Source organism: Periplaneta americana, chromosome 16 (genome assembly GCF_040183065.1).
Source record: "Periplaneta americana isolate PAMFEO1 chromosome 16, P.americana_PAMFEO1_priV1, whole genome shotgun sequence".
Classification (NCBI taxonomy): domain Eukaryota; kingdom Metazoa; phylum Arthropoda; class Insecta; order Blattodea; family Blattidae; genus Periplaneta; species Periplaneta americana.
Genome location: NC_091132.1, coordinates 150240090 through 150264848, shown reverse-complemented (window position 1 = coordinate 150264848; position 24759 = coordinate 150240090). Strand labels below are relative to the sequence as shown.

General features: G+C 38.2%; 2 protein-coding genes across 2 annotated transcripts in view; one reads left to right on the top strand and one right to left on the bottom strand.

Moving 5' to 3' along the window:
• LOC138691322 (uncharacterized) overlaps positions 1–24759 on the top strand; it is a 259737-nt gene that overhangs the window by 115040 nt on the left and 119938 nt on the right. The window lies entirely within an intron of this gene.
• Positions 21001–24759, bottom strand: part of LOC138691315 (zinc finger protein 493-like) — a 132831-nt gene continuing 129072 nt past the window's right edge. Inside the window, exons 9-10 of the mRNA XM_069813175.1 lie at positions 22247–22336; positions 21001–22173 (exon numbers count right to left, since the gene is read on the bottom strand). Coding sequence (XP_069669276.1) covers positions 22058–22173; positions 22247–22336 — 206 coding nt within the window. The 3' untranslated portion in view covers positions 21001–22057. The remainder of the gene's footprint in view (positions 22174–22246; positions 22337–24759) is intronic.

The following is a 24759-nucleotide window of genomic DNA, read 5'->3' as shown; positions in this document are numbered from 1 at the left end:
TCCTTTCTACTCGGTTTCTCTGCAGCAGTTGTCATCACTTTACTTTGGTTTAGCCTTCAGTAGTCATTTAGTGCCATATGTTCCTAGAGAATATTTGCTTATTTCGCTTATTCTTCCGTTTATGATTCCGTCTGTTTGCAACATGCCCATGGCTCTCAGCTCAGTAAGCATGTGTTCCGCGCAACTTATCAGTTAATTAAGTCAGGTCCTTTTAGGGCTGGATTCCCGTGTGGGCGGCGGGATTCAAGAATTGCCCCACTGTAGTCCATGCATGATGTAAAATGCTGTCTAAAATGGACACCTTTTTCCCAAAAGGGTTTTGTAAAAGGAAAGGGTTATTTGGTTTTAGGTGTGTTGGGCTGATCAGATTCGTCGTTCGATATGTTTGGTAGTGGCGCACGGTGTTCCGATAAAGCAGACGAGTTGTGTTATTGTCTGATAGGATTCGTCATTCGAGTGACTTGGTAGTGGCTAACGGCGCTCCGATAAAGCAGACGAGTGTGACATTGTTTTATCATTTTGGTTAGGTTCTAATGCCCTATTTGATTCACGACCTAGGCTTTGACAGAGAGTACGAGTTTCGATATTTTGGGCAGTTTGGACACCAATGGGCAATTCCCGTGTGGTCGCCGGGGCTAAGAATTACCCCACTGTAGTCCATGCAAGAAGTAAAAGGCTGTCTAAAATGGACATATTTCCCCCTAAAAGGTTTTGTAAAGGGAAAAGGATTTATTGGTTTTACATGTATTGGTCTGATCGGATTCGTCGTTTGAGATATCTGGTAATGGGGAACGGCGTTCCGATAAAGCAGACGTGTATGACATTGTCTTGTCATTTTGGTTAGGTTCTTATGCCCTATTCGATTCACCGACCTAATACTTTGACAGAAAGGTACGGGTTTCTGATATTTTGGGGAGTTTCGCCACCTATTGTTAATTCCCGTGTGGGCGCCGGCATTTAAGAATTGCCCCATTGTAGTAGGTTCTTTTACGACGCTTTATCAACATCTTAGATTATTTAGCGTATGAATGAAGTGAAGGTGATAATGCCGGTGAAATGAGTCCGGGGCCCAACACCAAAAGTTACCCAGCATTTGCTCATATTGGGTTGAGGGAAAACCCCGGAAAAAATACCTCAACCAGGTAACTTGTCGCGACCGGGAATCGAACCCGGGCCACCTGGTTTCGCGGCCAGACGCGCTGACCGTTACTCCACAGGTGTGGACGTCCCACTGTAGTACATGCATGAAGTAAAAGATTGTATAAAATTCTTTTATTCTGGTAGGTTATTTTATGACGGTTTATCAACATCTTAGGTTATTTAGCGTCTGAATGAGATGGTGATAATGCCGATGAAATGAGTCCGGGGTCCAACACCGAAAGTTACCCAGCATTTACTCATATTGGGTTGAGGGAAAACCCCGGAAAAAACCTCAACTTGCCCCGGCCGGGAAGCGAACCCTGGCCACCTGGTTTAGCAGCTAGACGCGCTAACCGTTACTCCACAGGTGTGGAAGGCTGTATAAAATGGACACCTTTTTCTCTAAGGATTTTGTAAAGGGAATAGGGTTATTTGATTTGAGTGTGTCATTGTTCGATCGGATTCGTCGTTCGAGATGTTTGGTAGTGGCGAACGGAGTTCCGATAGTGCAGACGTGATTAACTAAATTTATGTTTGTCAGGTTTTTATCTCCTACTCGGTTCTCCGACCAAGTCCTCTGATAGGAAGGTACGGATTTTCGGTACATGCGACTGTTAAATTCCTGTGTCGGCGCCGGGAATTCAAAAGAATTGTCCCAACGTAGCCCATGCTTGAAGAAGGAGCCTTTTTAAAATGGACACTTACTAGGGTGTCGTCTTGGAGCTGCTCTGCGTAGGGCGCGCGTGGTGCGGTTGCGTTACTCAGGACAGTGTTCTTTTGATTTTCCTTCTAAATTGGGTTTAGACTGGAAAGAAAGCCGGTGAAATTCTCCTAACGTTTTGGTTTCTAATGGTGTGGGGGTTCACGTATCATCCTAGTGATCTGGGTATTTTCTTTTTTCATTCTTATGTTCCTATGTATTGCCATTTGTCTTTCTATATTATAAATTAATTTTAGTATCACTTAATCTCTTTTATGATATTTTTGCATATTTTGTACTATGTACCTATATATATATTTAAATTGTTTATTGTTATTATCTAGGTAATTATTCATGTTCCTGTTCATTGCTAGTGTTGAAACACTTCTCTTTGTCACTCTACGCCTATTATTAGTACATTTAAAATTATAGTTATAGGTTCTCGCTCTCCATTCCGTTTTTTTTTTTTTTTTTTTTTTGAGTTGTTTAGGCTGTGGCCTTTCTTCTCACCTTGCTGGTTGGGCTTGTTTGCCCTATGGATGCGAATTGTGTATTTGAAGTGTGGCGCCCTGCGTTTTGGGATGGCTGTTACGGATTTATGTTACGCTGTTGAAGTCTAGTGGGCTGTGGGGGAGTACGGTGTGTTCCCGTGTCCACCCGCGGACGTTTATTGACCTATGCATCTTCCGTGCCATCCGTGTTGATGTTCGCCCACTGTTTACGCAAGGTTTGTGTCACCGTTCTCGCTTGACATAGTTTTGGACCCCGGTGTTGGCACCTTTGTCAAAAGGTGTATATGCTGACGCTGTTATCACCTACTTTGTGCTGGTTGGCAAGTTGGTATAGCGCTGGCCTTCTATACCCGAGGTTGCGGGTTCGATCTCGGGCCAGGTCGATGGCATTTAAGTGTGCTTAAATGCGACAGGCTCATGTCAGTCGATTTACTGTCATGTAAAAGAACTCCTGTGGGACAAAATTCCGGCACATCCGGCGACGCTGATATAACCTTTGCAGTTGCGAGCGTCGTTAAATAAAACATAACATTTAACCTACTTTGTGACTGTTTTGCGCTGTTGCTGCACAGCGCACTCTAAAGGGATGGGAGTCTGTGCCGATTACTTTTCTGCACCCTGTTTTCCCTACTTTTTATGTCTTTCTTTAGTTTACCCACCGTCCTCGGCTTCCTTTGTTTCCCTTCTTTTTCCAATAGATGTCTCTTTCTTGAACTCCATTTTCTGTCTAATTTCGTTTATATCTATATGGAAAGCGAGATCATTGGCTGGGCTATATTAGTCTGTTTATTGGTTTATTCCAAAGACGTTATAGTAGTATATTCCCTGTATTCTCTCTCATTAATCGTCATTTTAAAATTTTTCCGTTACTTGGTTGGCTAACCGCGCTCTGGACTGACATGCGGAAGCGGCCGGCACATATTATAAATAAATAAAATACTTTATTTGAAACGTGTAAAACAAATAATGAAAAGAATGAATCAATACAATTGCAGAAAACGAAAGAACATACTTTGAGTAAGATATAAGCACGATCACTATCATAACCAGTGGCGGTCGGTGACTGTGGAACCTAGGGAAGCTCTAAAAAAGCATTGTTTTAAGAAACAGAAGGTGACCTCCACACTTACTTTAAGCCAGTGGTTCCCAAAGTGGGGGTCGTGTAAAGAGTGATGGGACTCGCGAGATGATTTACAAAATAAAAAGAACGCCTTATTAACGTACAATTATTTTGCATTTATAAACCTAAACAACTTTGAATATAAAAATTAAAAAAGCCTCAGCAATAATAAAGTAAAAATAATTAATTTAACTTTGCCTGTTTTTCAGAACATAGCCTCTCAAATCTGGACTATGTATTGGATAAACACACAGTGATATCATTTTCAAATTTGAGGTTTCTCGCTTTTGTTTTGATGGCAATCATAGACGAGAAACTTAATTGTCATGATTTATGAGGTGTTGCAAATGTTATAAAAATATGAGAGCTTCTTTTGCAAGCTCGAGATATTATTTTCATGCAAAACTAGTCAAGCTCTGCGAAAAAGGCTATAGTTTCAACATCCCATCATATTTATCCTACATATTTTTTTTAGAATTTCAGCCAGTTGAACGCAACGGGTTTAGTATCCATCCGTGGCTATCGTGATTGTTTTGAGTTTTTTTTTTCGGAAAATACGCAAGAAAATATTGCTTACAGTTGTTCAAATGTTACAGGGATTTCTATTTTTGAAATGGAGTCAAGAACTGGTACTGTAGTGAGGGTACGAGGATCGCAAATTGAAATCTCGCCCAAAAGTGAATCGCGGCTTCAAAAAGTTTGGAAACCACTGCTTTAAACAAATCTTGGGGTAGCGCCTTAATTCAATAGTTTACATTATTGAGAAGAACAACATCACAGGTATCAAAATGAAACAATTTTATCGGACAAGCGATGAGTAAATTGCTTCACATCTTTCGAATACTGTCAAAATACGAGTAAATAACAAAATGCGTTTTTACTTTATAATTATGAGCAGAAATTCATTAATAGAACAATTTACAACATTATTTTCATGCTAGCAAAACAAAAATCTCACCTCTATTGCTTATTTGTATATAAGGTCCATTCTCCTTCCTTTCCTGGCAAAAATGTCTATTACATTGTCAATGAAGTTTGAAGTCTGTTTCAAGGACACCAGAAGCTCCTTTTCAATCGACATCAGTCCAAGTGCCGACAGTCGTTCCTGCCCCTGAGTATTCTTGCAGTATGTTTTGATCCTTTTCATTGCCGAAAATGATCTCTCTACAGAAGCACTAGTTGCAGGAAGCGTTGAAATAAGTGTGCACAGTTTATAAACTTCCGGGAATGTATCACTGTCTAATTGGAATTGCTTCAAAAATTTCAGGAGATCACTGACAGATTTGGTTGCATAATCGTCTATATTAAATATTGCAGTCAGTTCACTTCTTAAGCGAGAAAACTCAAAATGCCTGGGATAGGCATCTTTCAAACTAGTGAAAGCTCTTTCAGGAAACATTTCGCGACGAGTGATCCGTTTGCTTACATCCAAGAGCTCAAAAAAAGATAATGCTTCTAGGTCCAGAAAACGACTTTCCATTTGTTCAGAAATGTTATCAATAATTTCATAGTAGAGGCGTCTATAAACGTCGCGATCATTTTCAGTTGCAGACGAGCGGGCTCTTTTTTTGAGTGGCTCTTCATTCGATTCAATTTGTTCCCAAAGTGCGTTGAATTTATATCTCTGATTTCTCACTAATTCCTTTATTTTCTGCACCTTTGATGAGCAGTAAGCAATATCTAAGGATTTCTTCTGCAGAATGTTGAATAATGTGTCTGTCAATGGAAATAATTGTGCAAATACTAATAGCATGAAATTAAAGTTGAAATCGTTTAGTTCTGACAGAAATCCGCGGGCGGCATTGAATGTTTCTTGATCCCAATTATGAGGATTTTCTCGAATGTGAGTGAAGAAATCTTTAAGGGCCTCCTTGTTGTCATATATTGTATGAACTAGTCGAGAATTGTAATTCCATCTGGTTGGGGCTACCTTTGGGAATCTTTTCTTTACTTCTTCATCCAAGGCATTGGTCCTTCTACTTGACTTAGAAAAGAAGGATGAAAATCCTGAGATCGTTTGAAAAAATATTTTGCAAGCCTTGATTGCACACAATGTCTGCGACAATACAAGATTTAATCTATGGGCGTAACAGTGCACGAACTTTGCTTCTGGATATTTTTCTTTTACTTTTGCTTGTAGCCCCCTAACATGTCCTGCAAAAACTGCCGCTCCATCGTATGTTTGCCCTATTAGTTTACTGCCGATATCATATTCATCAATACATTTGAAAATTATCTTAGCAATCCCTTCTGCTGTTCTGTCTGCACTGACGTCTGTAAATCCTAAAAATCTTTCTTGGATTTTACCACTTTCTGTCACATAGCGCACAACTGTACTTAGTTGTGACTTGCATGCAATATCTGCAGATTCGTCCAGCATAATTGCTATGAAAGGAGAACTTTTAATTTCTGATTTAATGTGTTCAATTAAAACTTCCCCAATCGCATTTATCAAATCATTTTGCGTGTGTTTGGACAGCCCTGTAAAAGTAGAGGTTTTCATATGTTGAGAAAATTTTTCATCATATTCACTTAATAGATTCAAACAATCAACATAATTCCCTCTATTACACGATTCTTTTGATTCATCGTGAGCCCTAAATGACAATTCGTTCTTTCCTAAGTAGCATTTTACACTAATTAGGCGTGCAAGAATTTCTCTGTTATGCTTCACTAAGGCATTGTGTTTTAAAACGTCAGCTCTCAATTGATCGTCTATCTGTAAATCAATTCTTGTTAACCCAAATATTTTAAGTTTCGTCATAGAAATAATATGACTTTGGGTTATCTCATGGCGATGTGCAGATCTATGGAAATTGCTTATGTCCGAAAATCCCTGGGAGTTCCAAACGTTTTTGTCTGTATTAAATATTAAACATGGCCAGCAATACAATTTCTTTGAATCTGCACATGCAGTGAGCCATTTAAATTTATCATAATACACATTTGCTCTAAAATGTTTGAAACACGATTTCGTCTTTGTCTTCAAATCATCAATTTTCGGCATAGGCCTACCATTTATAATTATTAGTTTTTTATCTTCAAAATTACGTGATCCGAACGAAACTTTTCTTAAGCTATCAATAATGCAACATGCACTTGAACTCGCTGAAAAAACAGAGACACTCACGTCATCAGCTACATCACGACTACCGCCGGAGGTTTCCGAAGGATGTTCGTGGAGAACGGAACCCGTGTTAGGAATAGCTTCACGCATATCGCTTGCAGTTGAGGTGCTAGGCGAATAATTCATTATGGAAGGCTATTTGGACTTAAAACAAAATAACATTAATATCGGTGGAATATATACTTTATAATTCAATCTACAATTCACAATAACATACTGCACAACTCAATAACCCACACCAATTAGGAAGAAACGCATAAAAATACACAACATTTAACTTTCTCTCGGAATCATACGGAATCTCAACCTGACGTAGCTTCACTGCAAAGTAGCGCTACAACTGTCACTCAAATGCGCAAGCGCGGCCAGACGGCAGGCAGGCGGGCGGGCAGGGTATGCGCCGGCTACGCTGGAATAAAGGCACAAGCAGCACACTTCATGTACGGCGGATCGGGCTCGACTGAGCGAGCGCAAGAGCATAATCGTTCAACAACAGAATCGTTTGCAGTTTTTAATAGATTACAATTATTATACTATTGTGCACATCATCGTGCATGGTGAGGAGGGAAGAGGAGGGAAGCATCGTTGAGGTCTATACCTGTGACTCCAGGTCCCATATTTATTTCCCCTGGAGCAAGAATGGTTCTCAAATATTCGGCTCCTTGTTGGTGCACTGGTCTTTATTACTGCAGCTATTCATTCCAACATGTGTGATTGGATATCTCATTGTCACCGTGGGGACACACCTGATAGAATATTCAAGGCACTCAACTTATTACATTATAGTACATATTCTTTATTATTATCTAAAATAAATATGTAAAACTCTAGATTCCTATTAAGGGACAACGCGAATACAATGGTTATGAGTAGGGCAAGGCATTTAATGACCCATAAATTGGTAAAAAATGCAAAATAAAAAATGCATTTATGACCTAAGAAATACAAAAAATTACCTAAAAAACAAAAAAATGACTAATAAAAAGTAAAGCATTGCCAATAAAAATACTTTTAATTACGTTAAGTACTCACTTGATTACTGAACTACATAAAATTAAAAAAAAAAGTACATGTTACAGTACCTTGTTTTGCAGAAAATTCATTTCAAGTGCACTTTTACAACAATTTTGAATTGCAGTTAACAATCAAAACTTGGCGGAGATTTTGAAACAAAAATGATTGTCTATTGTCTGCTAGTACCGACTTATAAATGGAAAAGCTTCTCTCTACTTCAACGGGAACAATTGGATGAAACTGAAAGCAAGCAATATCTCCTGGATTTAACTCACAGTCAGGAGGAGAAAAATTTTCACCAGTCAAAGCTCTGCCAATTGAACACAATGTTGTGTACCCCCTGTTCTTGCTTAGACAGTTTTTCATTTTCATTGACACTGCATCACCCACTTTACCACAGGCACGGCTCAAATCATTCACCACTTTATCCACTATTTGTAGCTGTTCCATTAATGTCACTTGGGATTTTTCCAGTGCAGTTATGACATCAGGAAGGAATCCAAAATTAGTATTTATGTAAGAAAGTTTACCAGCAATTTCTTTATCAGCTAAGAGTCCTTGAGCCTTTTTTATTGACACTGACTCACTATTATCAAAAGAATCAACCACTTTCTTCACAACATCGAAATTCTTGCAATAATAACTGCAAGCTTGGAGCCATGTTCCCCATCTAGTCAAAACAGGTGAAAATGGCAATTGGGTTTCTGGAGCTTCTGTTTTGAATGCTGAAATTCGAGAGGGGGCTTTCAAGAATACTTTCTTCACGCATCCAATTAATTTATCCACTTCAGGAAAATTTGCACGTACTTCTTCCGCGACCCGGTGTAATGCATGCGCTAAACACGTCACATGTACCATTTTTGGGTACAGTGCACTTAAAGAAGCGGCTGCTTTCATCATGTAGGGTGCTGCATTTGTTATAAAAAGCAATACATTGGAATTTCGAATCCCATCAGGCCAAAGTATTCTCAATGCATGGTCAAATACTAAGCTGATCGTTGAGTAGTTGACTTTGTCCAGCTGCTCACAATGTAGTAGAAATTGTTCTCCAGGGCTGTGTGCTTCTAAAACTCCAACAATAACATTAGCTACATAACGGCCCATAGAGTCTGTTGTCTCGTCAATGGATACGAATACATTTCTTTCTCCAATCATTTCTCTTATTTTTTTTCAAAGTTTTGTCATAGCACCGAGCTATGTATGTTCTTCTCAATGTTCTGGGATCTGGAATTAATTTTCCGGTCTCCTCTTCTAAGAAAGTTCGCAGCTTAGGATGATTCAGTTTGTGAAGTGAAATATCAGCCGATAGAAAAGCTTCACATAGTTTCTCACAAAATGGCGAAAACGTTGAACACGTATCCCCCAGAAGCATTTGCTGTAACTTTGCATTGGATTTATTTTCAAGTCTCTGCAGGCCACGTTTATGTTTCTCCCGTGACATGTGTTGTTCTATCGTAAACTTTTTTTCAGCAGCCATTCTCACATCGCAGATCTTGCAGAATAAAATACGACCGTCCGTTGAAAACATATTTTCTCCATATTTTGAAACAAATGCCTTTAATTTAACACTAGCACTTTCCTATACTTTAGGCATTTTGCTCTTGACCTGTTCACACAGACGACTAGAAACAACTGACCACCTCAATTAACAGCATAACAATGCCAGTTTACCTGGAGAAAGGAATCTCTGTGGGAGTGTGGGTAAATTCCTAGAAGTGGGCAAGTTCATTATGCCTTGAAAAATAGGGGTACAAGCTAGCATACGCTCTAAGAATTTGAATAAAATTCCTAGAAGTGGGCAAGTTCATTATGAACATACCTTGAAAAATAGGGGTAGAAGCTAGCAAACATCTACTTAATTCCAAGAAATTGTATTGACAAGGAAAATATTGAATTATAATAAAAATCTCAAATCAAATACAAATAATGTCACAGCCTTCCTGAAAAGTGTAAAAAAATGCTCAAAATGACCTAAAAATTGCTAAAAAAATGACATATCCGTAGAAAGGTTAAGAAAATGCAAAAAAATGCCCTAACGAATTGCTTTTATTTAACCCGGTTTTTAATATCATACATTTCCATATATGCTAGCAATGTTTAAACCTTCATAAGCAAAAGATGCAAAATCATTAATTGCCTTGCCCTAGTTATGAGTAATGGAGGAATCTATGAAAAACTAAGCTAGCAGATGGATTTGCGTGCGTACCACTTTCATCTGTCTGTCATTGCCCTTTTTTCCCTTTCTCCACACTCTCTCTATCTCTCTTTACTCTTCTTTCTCTATCTGCAATTCTTCCACCCTAAAAATTATATGTTTGTGGCACAATTACATTAATAATTCTATAATAGATAATTCCCACAATACTTAGGACTGGAGATGAATTCCATACTGCAATATTATTTATCCTGGGAATCAGTAGTCTAGAATTTATACGACTAAGGTAGCAAGTCACCTGAAAGATTTTAAGTTAACTTCAGCCCTTAAAAGCGCTTGATTAATGACGTCATAGAACGGGAAGAAGAGTTGTGAAATTAGAAACACTTTGGAAGCTTGCGAATTCGAGTAGCGCTGAACAGGGGTATGTAGAGAAATCTTGAAAACGTCTATGAAAAATGTAACCTACAGGTGTAGAACTCACTATGTATTTGTAAACGCTAGTTAAGTTAATTTATAAAATACTTGAAACAATAAGATATATATTTGTGTGACATTAGTGTTAGGGCCTATAGTTGATGTTTAAAATGTATTACTTCACTTAAATGCTCTAGAATCTAATATTACGATGTACCGAAGTACATATGATATTTCAGTGCAGAAATTCTGCATCATCATATGATGATGGAACAGTGGAACAGAGAAAAATCCTCTCCGGCACCGGGATTTGAATCCGGGTTTTCAGCTCTACGTGCTGACGCTTTATCCACTAAGTAAGCCACACCGGATTTTCATCTCGATGTCGGATCGAATCCTCTCAATTTAAGTTTCATCTCTTGGGTTTCCGCTAGTGGCCTACCATCATACACTGTGTCACGCATAACGAGTGCACTTCTGTACATGTGTGGACATTGTGCCAACTTTCATACATCTGTGACACAGATCATCAGAATTCAAACGCTGCAGGGACAGGATGACGCTTAAAGAGACGGAGCAGGTAAGGAAATCTGCCTCGGTGTTGTCTAATTAAAAACAATAAAGCTATATAAAAAGCAGTGGCGAAGCGTGAGGTCAAGACCAAGGTATGCACTAGTCAATTACCATAATTTCTCTTTGAAGGGATGGGACGCTGGTAGAGATGTTTATTATTATTATTATTATTGCTAATATTATTATTATTATTATTATTATTATTATTATTATTATTATTTCGTAATAGTTATTCCAAAGTAATTTCTATTTTGTATAATAGAAGAAAAGTTAATTATTTTCATTACTCACCGTTCTACTTATATATGAAATCCAGCCGCCTCTCCTTCTTGACGAATTTCTCAATAACTGCATCATAAAAAGTTGAAGTTGAGACTGTCTTAATTGATTTTAACATCTCCTTTTCAATGGAGATGACGGCAAGTCCACTTAAACGGTCTTCACTCATCGTACTGCGGGCATAGGTTTTGATACGTTTCAGTGTGGAAAATTATCGTTCTACCTCAGCTGTTGTTACAGGAATGGTAAGAATGAGATTGCACAATTTATACAATTCGGGCAACACTTCTTGGAGTACATTTGAAGTTATATGATCTAGAATTTCGCGGATACTTTTCATGTTCCGAAACGTAGGTTTCTTAAAGATAACATTACACTCACTTCGAAGAGAAACAGTGTCAAAATAGCTGCCGTACTTTTCTTGAAGGCTGGTTAAAGCAGACGTGGGAAACTCATTTTCGTACTGCAAAAACTTCGAATAATCAAGAAGTTCAATGAATTTTAGCGACGCAATATTTTCAAACCTAGTGTTCATTTGCATGGTAATGTTGTCAAGAATTTCGACATAGAGTCTACGGAAGGAAAATGTTGGATCTGCTGGGGTGTCAAGAACAACTGCTCTTTTTTTTCTCGGCGCTGCGGTGGATCAGCCATCACAACACTGCGATCATAGCAATCGTCGAAATTATTTCTCATCTCCGACAACAGTTTACTCGTTCCCATCACTTCCTTAGAGCAAAACTCAATGTCCATATGTTTAGTTTGGAGTATCTTATAAAGGTGCTCCGTAAGATCAAAAATGTCGGAAAAAACTGTGAGAAGAAAACAGTTTGTGAAATTCTCTAAAAAAGCAAGGAAACGCTTGGATGCAGCAACAGAATCACCATCCCAACAAGTTGGATTTTCTAGAATTGAATTAAAAACTGCAATGAAACTCTCATGGTCGCTTTTGATTACCCTGATCAATCTTTCATTATAGTTCCAACGAGTTGGTGCTACTTTGGGTAAACGACGGCCTGCAATTTCGTCCAGCAACTGGGTTCTTTTAGTAGAATGTGAAAAGAAAGACGTTAGACCGCTAAGGGTACTGAAAAATATTTTACACTCTTTTATGTAGTTAACAGATTGAGAGAGAACTAGATTAAGCCTATGGGCTAGGCAATGGACAAAGAGGGCATTTGGAAAAGACTGTCTAACCAACGCTTGTGTACCACCCAGCATTCCAGAAAACACTGCAGCCCCGTCATATGCCTGAGCTACAATTTTCTTGGGACAATTCAGATCATCAACTACTGTCATGACATGGGTAGCTAAATGAACTGCAGAACGATCTTTACTTACGTCCGTATAACCCAGAAATCTCTCCTCAATGTCTCCAGATGCAGACACGTATCTGATAACAGTAAAAAGCTGTGACTTGTTGGACACATCAGAGGCTTCGTCTAGTAGTATGGCTATAAAAGGAGCAGCTTGAATTTCCTTTCTGATGGTCCCTAATAAAACGTTACAAACACACTGTATTATATCGTTTTGAATGTTGCTGGACATGCCAGAAAAAAATTGTTGAGCTGCTAAGATGCTCAGCTAACAAATTGTCATATTCTGCTATTAAGTTAATGAGCTCAATATAATTTCCACGGTTAAGTGAATCGAGGTTTTCGCGATGTCCGCGAAATGGAAGTTCCTGATATGCGAGGAAACACACGACGACATTTATTAAACGTCTCAGTACTTTGCGGTTCCTCTTCACTTTGGTATTGTGGTTTTCAACCGTCAATCGTCTGTGTTCATTTATTGCAATATCTACACGCACTTTACCAAATTCTTTATATGTAAGATACGCATTAATATGACTGACAGATTTTTCATGTCTGCTGATGGCAGTGTTTAGGTTGTTGAAGTCACAGTAGCCTGTACTGGTCCATGGCGATTTAACGTCCGAAATTTCGAACAGTAAACACGGACAGCAAAATATTTTTTTAATCCTTCGCACCCTGTCAACCACTTGTGTTGTTCATAGAGTTTTGTGTTAAAATAAAGATTTATTCCCCTCTTATTACAGCTTATTAAGATCGTTAATTTAGGTACTGGTCTGTCCCGAGAAAAAAGAATTTGTTTTTCTTCGAAGTTCAATAATCGAAAGAGTTTTGATTTCAGTTTGCAAATGTCACATTCACATATGTAGTTACAATTACCCATCTTTACAAAAAATAACAGTACACACTTCACTATAAGAAAAACACATTAACACTGCACTGTGCAAGACTAACTGAATTCAAATTGTGGATAGACACAACTCAAAGCTTCTAGAATGGTGAACAATAGTCCCCTTTTCGGTCATTGTACTCAGTGTCGGGATAACCACGAAAATTTATGGTCTAACTAGCAGAAAAGTGTGCGTTATTCCACAGCATGCAGGGTGAAATTTGCTTTTCTGACGACAAGAGCGACGGGTTCTCACACCCTTACAAATTCCTTCCTTTTGTATTGGCGAAGGTCAAGCCTGTAGATAATAACACACCTCGAGGTTATAAGGCAGTTTTGCCAGAGATGCATGCCTTGCATATAGCGTATTGCAATCTAATCTGGGCGGGCTTCAACGTCATTCATACATAAGTTTGCAGTCTAATATGCAACTTTTAAACCTGATATCAAAATCTGTATGAAAAAAATAAACAGAGCACACGCTGTCAAACAATATAGGGCATGCGTACGCATGCTCTAAATATTCGCCACTGATAAAAAGCATACAGTTCTGCTGTAAAAACACTAGTATCTTACTCAATTTATATTTAAATATCTGTTCATTTGCAACGAAGGAACAACCAACACAATAATTTACTCGGGATCCGTCAGTAAAAATTTTCGAATAATTTTGAAACTGTCATAAAAGTTCACTAAAATGAAGTCACCTCTCCATTCCCGCTGTTTTGTTTTTGCCACATCCGCCTACATCACGGGATTTGTTAAGAATGCCTGGCAAGGCTACATTTTTTTTCCACTTCTATTTATATTCATTCTTAGGTTAAGTTTTTTAGGCTAATAACTCCCGTCTCACCAGCGGGAATCTTTCCTATCTCCATGGCCCTGCCCACAGTTTCGAACGCGACTTACGAATTGTGTGGCCTGACAGGGCGCCCAGCAACGACGCAATAATAGACTCTTCGTACTGTCCCTATATGCAAGTTTAGGTGCCGAGCCCGGACGAGTAGTCATGTACATTCACGTAGAGTCCCAATGCGAACTCGGGGCGATTTATAAAGATTCTGCTCGCCAGGGCGGGCATATCTCTCCGACGTGTTACCACAAGTCTACTGAAAATGTGTGGTTTCGAATTATTCGGGTTTGGTGGGCAAGTTTCTTAGGAGTCGGACTGGTGTTAGCCGGATATTCCTGCAGTTGTTCAATGTCGAGTGGAGAGCCAAGGGCGGTTATTCCCGTGGTAGGGGCATAAAGTTGTTGCTCGCCTTTGGTGTAAGAATTTCCATTAGGTGTGTAACGCCCGGTTTGAAGGATAAATTGCGTGAGGAGGGTTGTTTGGGATCGAGCTGTGAGAGGGGATCCCCATGGCCTGCACAGACCGCGAAGAATTTTGTACATGTCTTTTCCTTAACGCCCTCCCCTCCCGGTGACAGGCTGACACGGACGATTCCGTTGGGGGGACAGTTCAAAATGTCCTCGCGCTCTCCTCCAAAACAAAGAAAGCAAGAACAAGGAAAAATTACAGCGACTGGTGGTCAAAAAAATTGTGCCACGGATACGGACTATGGTAAAATGAAAGTAAAAATACATCCTCAGAAATTTATTAGTATCACAATGGACAGGACGAAAAAAACAAAAAAGGATGAAGATTAGCTCATTCTATGTGAGACGCGCACTCGACGATCTCGTGGGGAAGGTCAAGAACGCAACTAGACTTGGCAACGACAGTCTACTGGTGGAAATATTATCTGCGAAACAAAATGAGACGCTGCTGAAAAAGAAGTTACTGGTGTCTTACCCTATAAAATTATAACGAAACCCCACGCTGAATACCACCCAGGGAGTGGTACACGGATGCTTTGGACGACTTGTCGGAGGAAGAAATACAGCAAGAGCTGGCGAAACAGTCCTGTTCCATGCTTACAGTTTGTTACATAAACGGGGCGGACGAACTTATCCCCTCAGCACTGTGTTGTTGACCTTTGAAATATCTGTCCTATCGGAGTGTATAGTTGTTGGATATGAGCGTCTCCCTGTACGATTGTATGTGCCGAACACAATACGATGTTTTAGGTGTCAACGGTTCAGTCAAACGTTGCAGAAACAACATCATATGTGCAAGGTGGAGCAGCGGTGACCATGGGGACTCGCCCAACGCTGTACACTGTGTGAATTGTGATAGGGACAATACCTAATAATCTAAAAAGACTGCCCAAAACATATTATAGAGAAGACAATTCAAGAACTCCGGATAATAGACAATATTACCTCTTCGAAGCGCGTAAACGTTTACTCGACGACGAAAAGTAACGTAGAGAAAAGTCCTACGCTTCAGTATTACAGAATGCAACGGAGGGAATTAATATGGCAACACAAACTCCACCTCCTTAAGCTCTACTTGGGAAGCGAACTGAGACCTCAACAGATACCTATGTTAACGCTGTCATTCAGGCTGATGATTCGGACAACAGCTGTGCCCTTGATATGAAACGTTATAAACCAACAAAGATAGTCGTTGTGACGTCCCAGACATATTCGGCCCCTTGAGGATGTCACTACGACGCACTCCTCGTCGGGATGAGAAATCGAGAACACGCTGTCGATTCGTACTCAAACGAGATAACGATCAGAAGGGCGACATATTGCAAGCGAGGCGCCCAATTGAAAGCTAAGCTCTCGCAGTATGAGACATAAAATCTCAGAAAAGAACAGTAGAGAAAATCCGCTGTAAAACCGCCATTATGATTTCGAATGTGATCCGTGTACGCAACAGATAGAATTACAGCAACTGATCTATGAAGAGAGAAACCTCTGATCTGAAAATTCCCTGATAATTTCGAGATACTATATTCAACGGTACGATCACCTAGCTGGTATTCGTGCCAACGGAGATTGTGCCATCTGTCATAAATAGTACCACTCCACATCGATGCATAGCGGCCAGTTTTCCATAATTTGTGTCTATACCCGCTGAAACATTTTTCACAGTAGACGACAATGAAAATATTCTGACGAAGGTACCGGCTCCAAATCTGTTAGTGGGGGATTTCAGTGGATCCCACTACACTTGGGCTCTAATTCCAATAGTGACAAAGGAAATAAAAGAGCCCAGTTTTGTATCCGTCTACATCTAATTTCTCTGAATAGATAGAAGCAACACACCAACGGTACATATTTCATGAATGATAAGTCCATTTGTGATCCAGCATTTCGAGTGGTCAGTGATTCATGACCACATGACAGTGACCACTACCCCATCCGAATGCGTATGTGCGCTTTATGTCTTGCAGAATCTCGTTCTCTAAACTGGGTTATTAAAAAGGCGGATTGGGTCAGATCATCACACACTACTTCATTCGAAGATTACGGACATCAAAATGTGGACACCATAGGAGATCACTTACCAGAGTTGAGCTTCACATTGGTGAAAAGAACATTCAGCATGAGTCTCTTCGTCGACCCAAGAAGATATTATTACCCCACATTATATACAGTTAGGACTTTCGTAGCAGTATGTGAAGGCTGTAGATAAAGACAGAACCTGCTTCAACTACATGCGCTGTAAATGTATTTCACTAAACACATGAGAAGTTTAAAGCTGAAATTCTAGACAGATCACAAATAAGGCTTCCCCTCGCCTCTTGCTAGGCAGTTAGCTAGTATAACCAGCTTCGCAAACCTTGCCGTCTGGTTCATTAGGTTCTGAACCCCTCCACTGCGACAAGGTGAAGTGCACGGGAGGAGGATGCATAAATATAATAAATATAAATACAAAATCACGTAAATATAGTACAAAATAATGCAGCATAAAACAGTATGTTGAGATTGTTGGGGTCCCATTCCCCAATAAGAATCCATAAATCTTGGATAATAGTAGTTTATAGTAGGGAAATCTCGTTGGACGATAGGTGAACACTTTAGTAAGAAAAAGTACTTTCACCTTCACAAATAACAATTTATTAATACAACAATAACTTAAATAATTTGAATAATAAAGTACAATATAAAAGAAAAACAAAATAATGCTCTCAGCATCGTTATTACTCACATCAATGTGAGCTTACACACTATATACCATATCACGGCAAATATTACAAGTATTTATTTGGAATGTAGTACCTTACTATATTGACATAAAGCAGCAAATGCCATTGAAGTGTTTATTATTTTCCTCTAGTAGCCACATTTCGAGTAAGAAAAACCCATGTGCAGAAGTGTTTTGTATTTCTACCAGCACACATTTTTTTAAATAGTTATCTTGACGAATATTTTGCACGAATATGTGACAAGAGGTTGTATACTTCAGTCCAGACTGAATAGTGACATGTCAAAACTCTCCTGGAAATGTTCTAGCCTAGCTTTTAGCAAATTTATATAATTTCCTCGCGACTGACCACCAGCACATCCCGCCTTCGATGTTATAACTAATCTCAAGAAAACTTTGTACTGGGATGGATGAGTGGTGATGATGCTGCCATATGGCCATCAAGATCACCTAATCTTGTTTGTGACCAAGGGCATAACTTAGGGTTATCAAGCTGTAGTCACTGAGCTACACTCAGACATGAGTGTGAATTCCGTACCTATTGAATACCTGGCTAGGTTTTGCCTGCGGTTTTCCAAATATAAGGTAGCTGACAGTAATAATTCCTTAGTTAATTCCGGGTTTATTTCGCCAGAATAAGTTGGTAACAATGAAATAACAGATGAAACTCATTTTATGCAATATCAATAATAGTTTCACGACAATCATCGTATTCGAAAAAAAAAATGTTCATAGTTTATAGTGCCTAAGGAGAATCTAGAGCGTATAGGCCTACGTCAGTCCAATGTATATTACAGTAAAATTCCGATTATACGAATCTATTGTCAGGAAATTTAGAAATAATTTACTCAGTGACAGAAAAGACTAAGACTTTACTCCAAAGATTAAGCAATATGATGTAGAACGTATTCACTCTCTTCTGGTTCTTTCGTGCGGTTGCTAGGCGCACTGCAAAAGATCTTGTGTTTCCCTTAGCCATCGCTACTACCTTTCAGAGCAGCGCGAGTTACGATTCACGGCCCAATTACTATTGCGTTAAGCAGCTGTTCCGTAGTTCCTTTTAATGTTTCATTGTATATATTTAAAAATAATATTTGTGTTTCTTTCAGAATGCTGAACGTTATTGTTATCTTGTATTACCAATGCAAATAATGCATTTTCATAATAACGTAACTTGTTTTTAGAATAATATCCATTTCTGGGTCAATTATTAGAATTTTTGCATAGCCAAGTAATACCAAGCGCCAATTAGTCCACAACATTGGAGTTATATTGTATTATGATAATTCGACGCACTGTTAGTGGTCAACAATTTACATATATATAATGCATTTTGTTACAAAAATGAAACAATCTTTCGTTAGTGGTATTTAAGGAATCCAATATTGTAACTCGTGTCCCAAAATGATTGCTCCGATTTTAATATCATCCATTTCGGAAATTGTATAGACTGTAAGCTATAGAAACACAGTTCGTGTGACTAGACAGAAAATATTATATTTATATTTCGTCGCTTAAGAACCAATACCGCGTAACTGACAAAATGTAAATTTTACAGGAGAAGGAAAAAACCGAATAAAAACCATAAAAATAACGCAATAGTCTTGAAAAGTGGTGTATGGCTATGAAATAGCATAACTAATCTGTAACTAAGTGAAAATGGATGATCATGGCCGTAGGCATTTGGCCATGTCATTTACGCGGTATTGGAATTCTGCCGTTGACTACATTTTGTTAGTTACGCCGTATTGTGAGACAACTTTAGCAGCTTCAGGACACATGCTGACAAGCGTTTTCTTTGCGTGAAAACTGCCTTCTGGAAATATTATTCGTGCTCTTGTATATGTTAATGTGTTATCTGAATTGTTGTCCTACCATCTGACTTGAGGTCAAGATCGGTAGGCTGTAGCTTGAATCAGCACTAGATTACGTTCCAGACAATTATTGCTGCATTCTTAGTCAATCAAATGCTGAAACTATGGGAAAGGAAAAAGAAGACACAGTTCAATGTTTATTGTTATAATAATAATAATAATAATAATAATAATAATAATAATAATAATAATACCAGGTACTTTATTTTCACACTACGTATTTGAATAGATAAGTAGAATTGTTACTAAAACGTTGCTGACAAATATAATTTTATAATAAAATAATTAATAATAATATTATTATAAAGAAATAATTATAGGCATATGCTGAAATCACAAAAAGTAATCCTTGAGTAACCCTAGTCTGGAATACTATCATAACAACTATGGCACAATCGGTTCTATATACAATAATGTGACGGTAATTTAGGCAGGCTACGAATGCTTTTTTTTTCTGTGCTTTTGCACGAGAACATGACTTTTTTTTTTTTACTGAAGGGACGCCATCAGTACTATTAGCTAACCAATATCGCACAGTTCATTCTTTAATTCCCAATGTACACAGAAACATCTTTTTGCAAACCTGAATTTTTTCTCATCAACTTTTAGGTTGTAGACAAATGTTCTCTTTCTTCTCGATTCAGAATTTGTACTGTCAGGTCTTTTCGTAGACTTGATACGTAAACGGTCCTCTGTTCCCAAGTCATAGTTTTCCAGAATGCCTGAAAGATGTCTTCTCTCATTAGAAATTAAATTACAGCCCCTTACTTTCGAATTTTGGCACATTTTATAACTACACTCTGCCCCAAAATTCCTTGCATCTCTTTCCGTATCATGTGTTACTTTGCCATCTTTCGATCTCTTGTAGCTAAGATAAGCTTCCTCTTCTATTCTAAGTTTTCTATTTTTCATTTTCTTCCACTTACCCTTTTGTGGCTTTGAACTTCTTTTTCTTTTCTGGAAAATTTCCATGAAACGCTTGAAGATTCTTCTCTTTACCTTTTTCTGACGAATGTAAAGATGTAGAATAAGTAGCACTCACAAATTCTTCGGGGTCGTCTACATCTGAAGGCGCATCCGAAATTTGGTGTAGATCCTCTATTGACGGGGTATTGTCTTCAGTTTCTGTCCTATCCTTTTTCTAGCTGTATTATTTTAATAGTGTTGCTTTAAATCATACCAGACTGCATAATACGATCATAACATTACCGGTAACACTGGACGGATAATCCCTGATCTGCAGCAGCCCATTTTGAGGACGGTTTTCTTTTGCATTTGAATTATCAGGCAGTACACCTACGAATAAGATGAGATTACTAGTGTTTATAAATGTGATATAAATGTCTTAACAACATGTGTAGTAAATATTATAATCAATTTAGACCTTCCTCCTACCGGAGGAAATGGAAGGAACCAAGCTCAGCACCACTGAATGTAGCGCAAATTATTTTAGTGGCCCATTCATGATTATTTATATTAAGTATTTAAATTAAGTTTGCTGTTATGATTCCGTAACTGAAGAAAAATAAACGTTTAATAACTGTGATACTTCTTATGCTATGCCTTTGTTAATGTTCACAGAAGTTTCTCCCGTCTTGAATGCAGAACATAGCACAGATAGGATGTCGTTCTCGCTAAACTGATTGTCTGATTCATTGTCCATTTCTTCTCTTGTATCTGTAGACCTACTGTATATAATAATAAAATATTAAATGTACTATATTTCAGTGAATGAACTTGGAGATTCTGCGGCAATTCAGCTCAACTAACATTCAATTGATTTTAGTGAAATAATTCTATTATATTTACCTTTTAAATAATTGAAACTGAACACTTCTTTAATCTTCTCAGAATATCACACACTGTTGATGCAATTTTACAAGCCAGTAACGAGAACCAGCTTCCGTACTGAGGGCGCGCAGGGAGTAAGCATAATATCTGTTGTCAGATGCGCGATATTTCCTACAGACTTCTCGTGACTTCAGATACGCGATATTGTACCCCCCTCCTTCGCACGCAGGACATTCATGCAATCAAATTCCCGCGCTTGTCAATGCATGCAGATGACAGTGGAGGTACCATCAGTGCAAAAAAACAGTTTTGACCAAAAATGTCAGTTACGCGGTATTGTTTCTTAAGCGACGATTTATTAAGTGTACGGCTACCACATCTGCATACACTGTATTGCCGTAAAAGGTAACTATTAGAAAATGGGGCTATAGAAACTTCGGAGATCTTTATCTGTTCTAATTACGGAGCTCAATGTTCTGTTTTTACTGTAGGAAGAGAAAGACGAGGAAAATGGTGGACTATCTCTCTTCCACAATCATGCGCGCATCTACCTTGGTTGGATTGAACGTTACACTGTTCATGCACTGTTCATGAGGTAGCTTGTGTACTCACATGATCTGTGACCTAACTTGTGCCTTTTTTGTGGGAACACGTAACGGACAATGTTTACGTTCCTCCTTTCCCTGTAATCTACAGGAGCTACGGCATCGCATCACAGTTGAGGCGCAGGTGTCAAATGGTGAGACGCTACCCAGAGTGTGGAAGGATTTGGAATATCGCCATGTGACCAGAGCTTCATATATATATATATATATATATATATATATATATATATATATATATATATATATATACACAAAACTTGTACTATAACAAACAAACCTTGGAGAGATTACTTGTCCATTTACACTTATTGGGTTGCTACAATGTTAATAGTTACAAAAATAAAGTACTGCTAAAGTTAAGGTAATCATTTTGGGACACGATGTAGTAACGAGGACTTATCGTCCATGAGTAGCATAATTTCAAACATTCTGACACTTTTCCTAACAGCCTATAAAATTTATCGGTAAAGTTAGGATTTATTCTCTATAAATATTTAGCCTCTCTAGCAAGTCCTGGCGAAGTCACGGAGGGAGAGATTGTATGTGCGAAGAGCATCTTCTGCAGCTAGCTGCTCGTCAGAGTACAGACTTTGCTTACGAAACGCCACCCCGTACAAGGCTGTGGAAATACAAACAATCGTGAAAATCTGAAATGGTAGAACAAGCTATACTTCTGCAAAGCTGGTACTTACGAGAAGAACTAAACCCTGGAGAGCATCCTCCAATCACGATGAAGTTATCGTAGTCCGTGGCGAACACGATGTAATTGGAGTCCCACTCAGCTGCAACACAGGAAAGTGCAATCATTTCATTGGCGTGCCAATATAACAGCACCATACCACGGCATAAAAGACTGTAATACGAATAACTGTAGTCTGTATTTGACACTTTTTTCTGCTGACTTAGATGTTTTGGCTGATTTTATTTAATTTGAGTACGTTGATTTCAAATATGTAGTCAAAAATTGTTTATCATGCCAGATTTTTTTCACAAAATACAATTACAATATTGCCTTCTTTTCAACCGCATGTAATGTATACCTATGGAAAAAAGTTAAGTTGGTGTAAATTAATTTACGCAATATATTGTGTTGCCAGAACATTTAAGGGGAGAGGATGGTATTTTTTAAAACATTTTTTCCTATTTGGAGTAAGATATTAATTTTTTGTATGTAGAGAGCTCATAGCTCTAGCAACTCAACCAAAAATAAATATTTTGAAAGAAAAATTATTTGGGGGTCCAGACTTAAAAAAAATGTACCCAATGCAGGATTTTACTAAAACCGATATATCTAAACCATTTTTAAAGGTAGATTCATCCAGTCTTTTGCAATGTACTTGCAAAAGCATGCTCTAAAAACTGTAACAGAATGTTGATATTTTCCCCCACGTTTGTAAAATAAACAATTAAAATTTAACCCTTAAAAGCCTGAATTATTTTTCGTCAAGTTTTTCGTTTATTTCGTTATAGACTAATTAAATGGATGTAATTGAACACAACAATGCTTTTTTTCTATTGTTGAAGCGAATATGTGGAATTACAGGGCGTTACCATATTGTAACGCTAGGTCATTATGTTGTCAAATCTTAAAGAATGAGTTGTTGCCTTATAATGACATCTTTCAAGAAATTTATTGAACTTAACTGAACTTTAGCATACAAATAATATATTCATCACTCATTCAGTGTTCTGCTCAAGGTCAGATCTTTCACTGCAAACCCAGCATTCTCCAATGTTTCCTATCTTCTGCCTTCCTGTTTGTCTTCTCGTATGATCCATATATCTTCATGTCGCCTATCTTCTGCTATCTTCTTCTGCTCCGAACTCTTTACCATTCACTCCCGTCCACCATTCCTTCCAGTGCATCCTTCAGTAGGCAGTATGTTCTCAGCCAATGACCCAACCAATTCCTTTTCCTCTTCCTGATCAGTTTCAGCATCATTCTTTCTTCACTCACTCTTTCCAACACGGCTTCAATTCTTATTGTCTGTCCACTTGACACGTTTCATTCTTCTCCTTATTCACATTTCAAATGCATCTATTCGTTTCTCTTCACTTCGTCGTAATGTCCACGTTTCTGTCCCACACAATACCACACTCCAAAAAAATAATACAAAAATACAAAAATTACGTTCACAATACCTGAACAAATATACATAATAGAATTATTGTCACAAAATACGCTTATGAACAAAACACATTTTCGTAACATAACGTTTTACATAAATTTTATGTGTGATTTTCACAAATTTCGGTAGTAAAGTAAAACATTTCTTATGATATGACCAAAAACATGAGCTACATCAAATTTGGAGGAAGCTGTATGTCGGAAGAACATTCTCACTAGCACATCGCTGTCTTTTGTTTCCGGGTATCGGAATCACTTATGTTCCATTCCATCGTATCTTATATAATCAGAAGTTCTGCGAGTGACGTCCAGAAAGTAAGTTTACCCGGAGCCGTTTACAGAAAGAAAACACAATTTCATGAAAACATTTATTGGAAAGATACAGCAATTGTTGAATTATTTTTCAACATATTTCCCACTGGAACTGACAGATTTGTCACACCGTGGGAACAACTTTTGTCCCATGTAGAAGTCTCCCGTCTGGAATCGGAACCAGTGTGTGACAGCCGTTTTCACCTCTCTGTTGATACCATAGTAACAAAAAGTCTCAATTCAGGTGGAAATATGTTGAAAAAATAGCTCAATAATTCCTGTATCTGTTCGAATAAATCTTTTCATAAAATTGTATTTTATTTCTGCAAAAGGCCCCAGGGAAACTTACTTTTTGGACACGTCTCGTAACTCCAATATCGTTGTATTTGGAAGTAGACGGTCACCCCTTGCCTTTTGGGATGCTCCCCGACTTCTGCAAATCTCCCATTTGAATTGTAATTCATTCAATGGTGAGCCAGATCCTCTACTTGGCTGCCAAGCATTTTGTATAGCTACATCTAACAACCATGTGAACATGGGCTAAAACAGTTTTTACATAGATTAAGCGAATTTTTATAAATAAAACAAAATTTGTCACATCTCTGTCTTTAAAAGTCACTCTCTGAAGAAATCGATTGAACTGTTATAACACACTGTTTTATCCACTTACGTTTCCCTGATGGCACCATTTCCACACATTGCAATGTTGACGGTATCATTCTCTTTCTATCACTGATGACTCTTCAACTTCCTCTTCTTCTATAA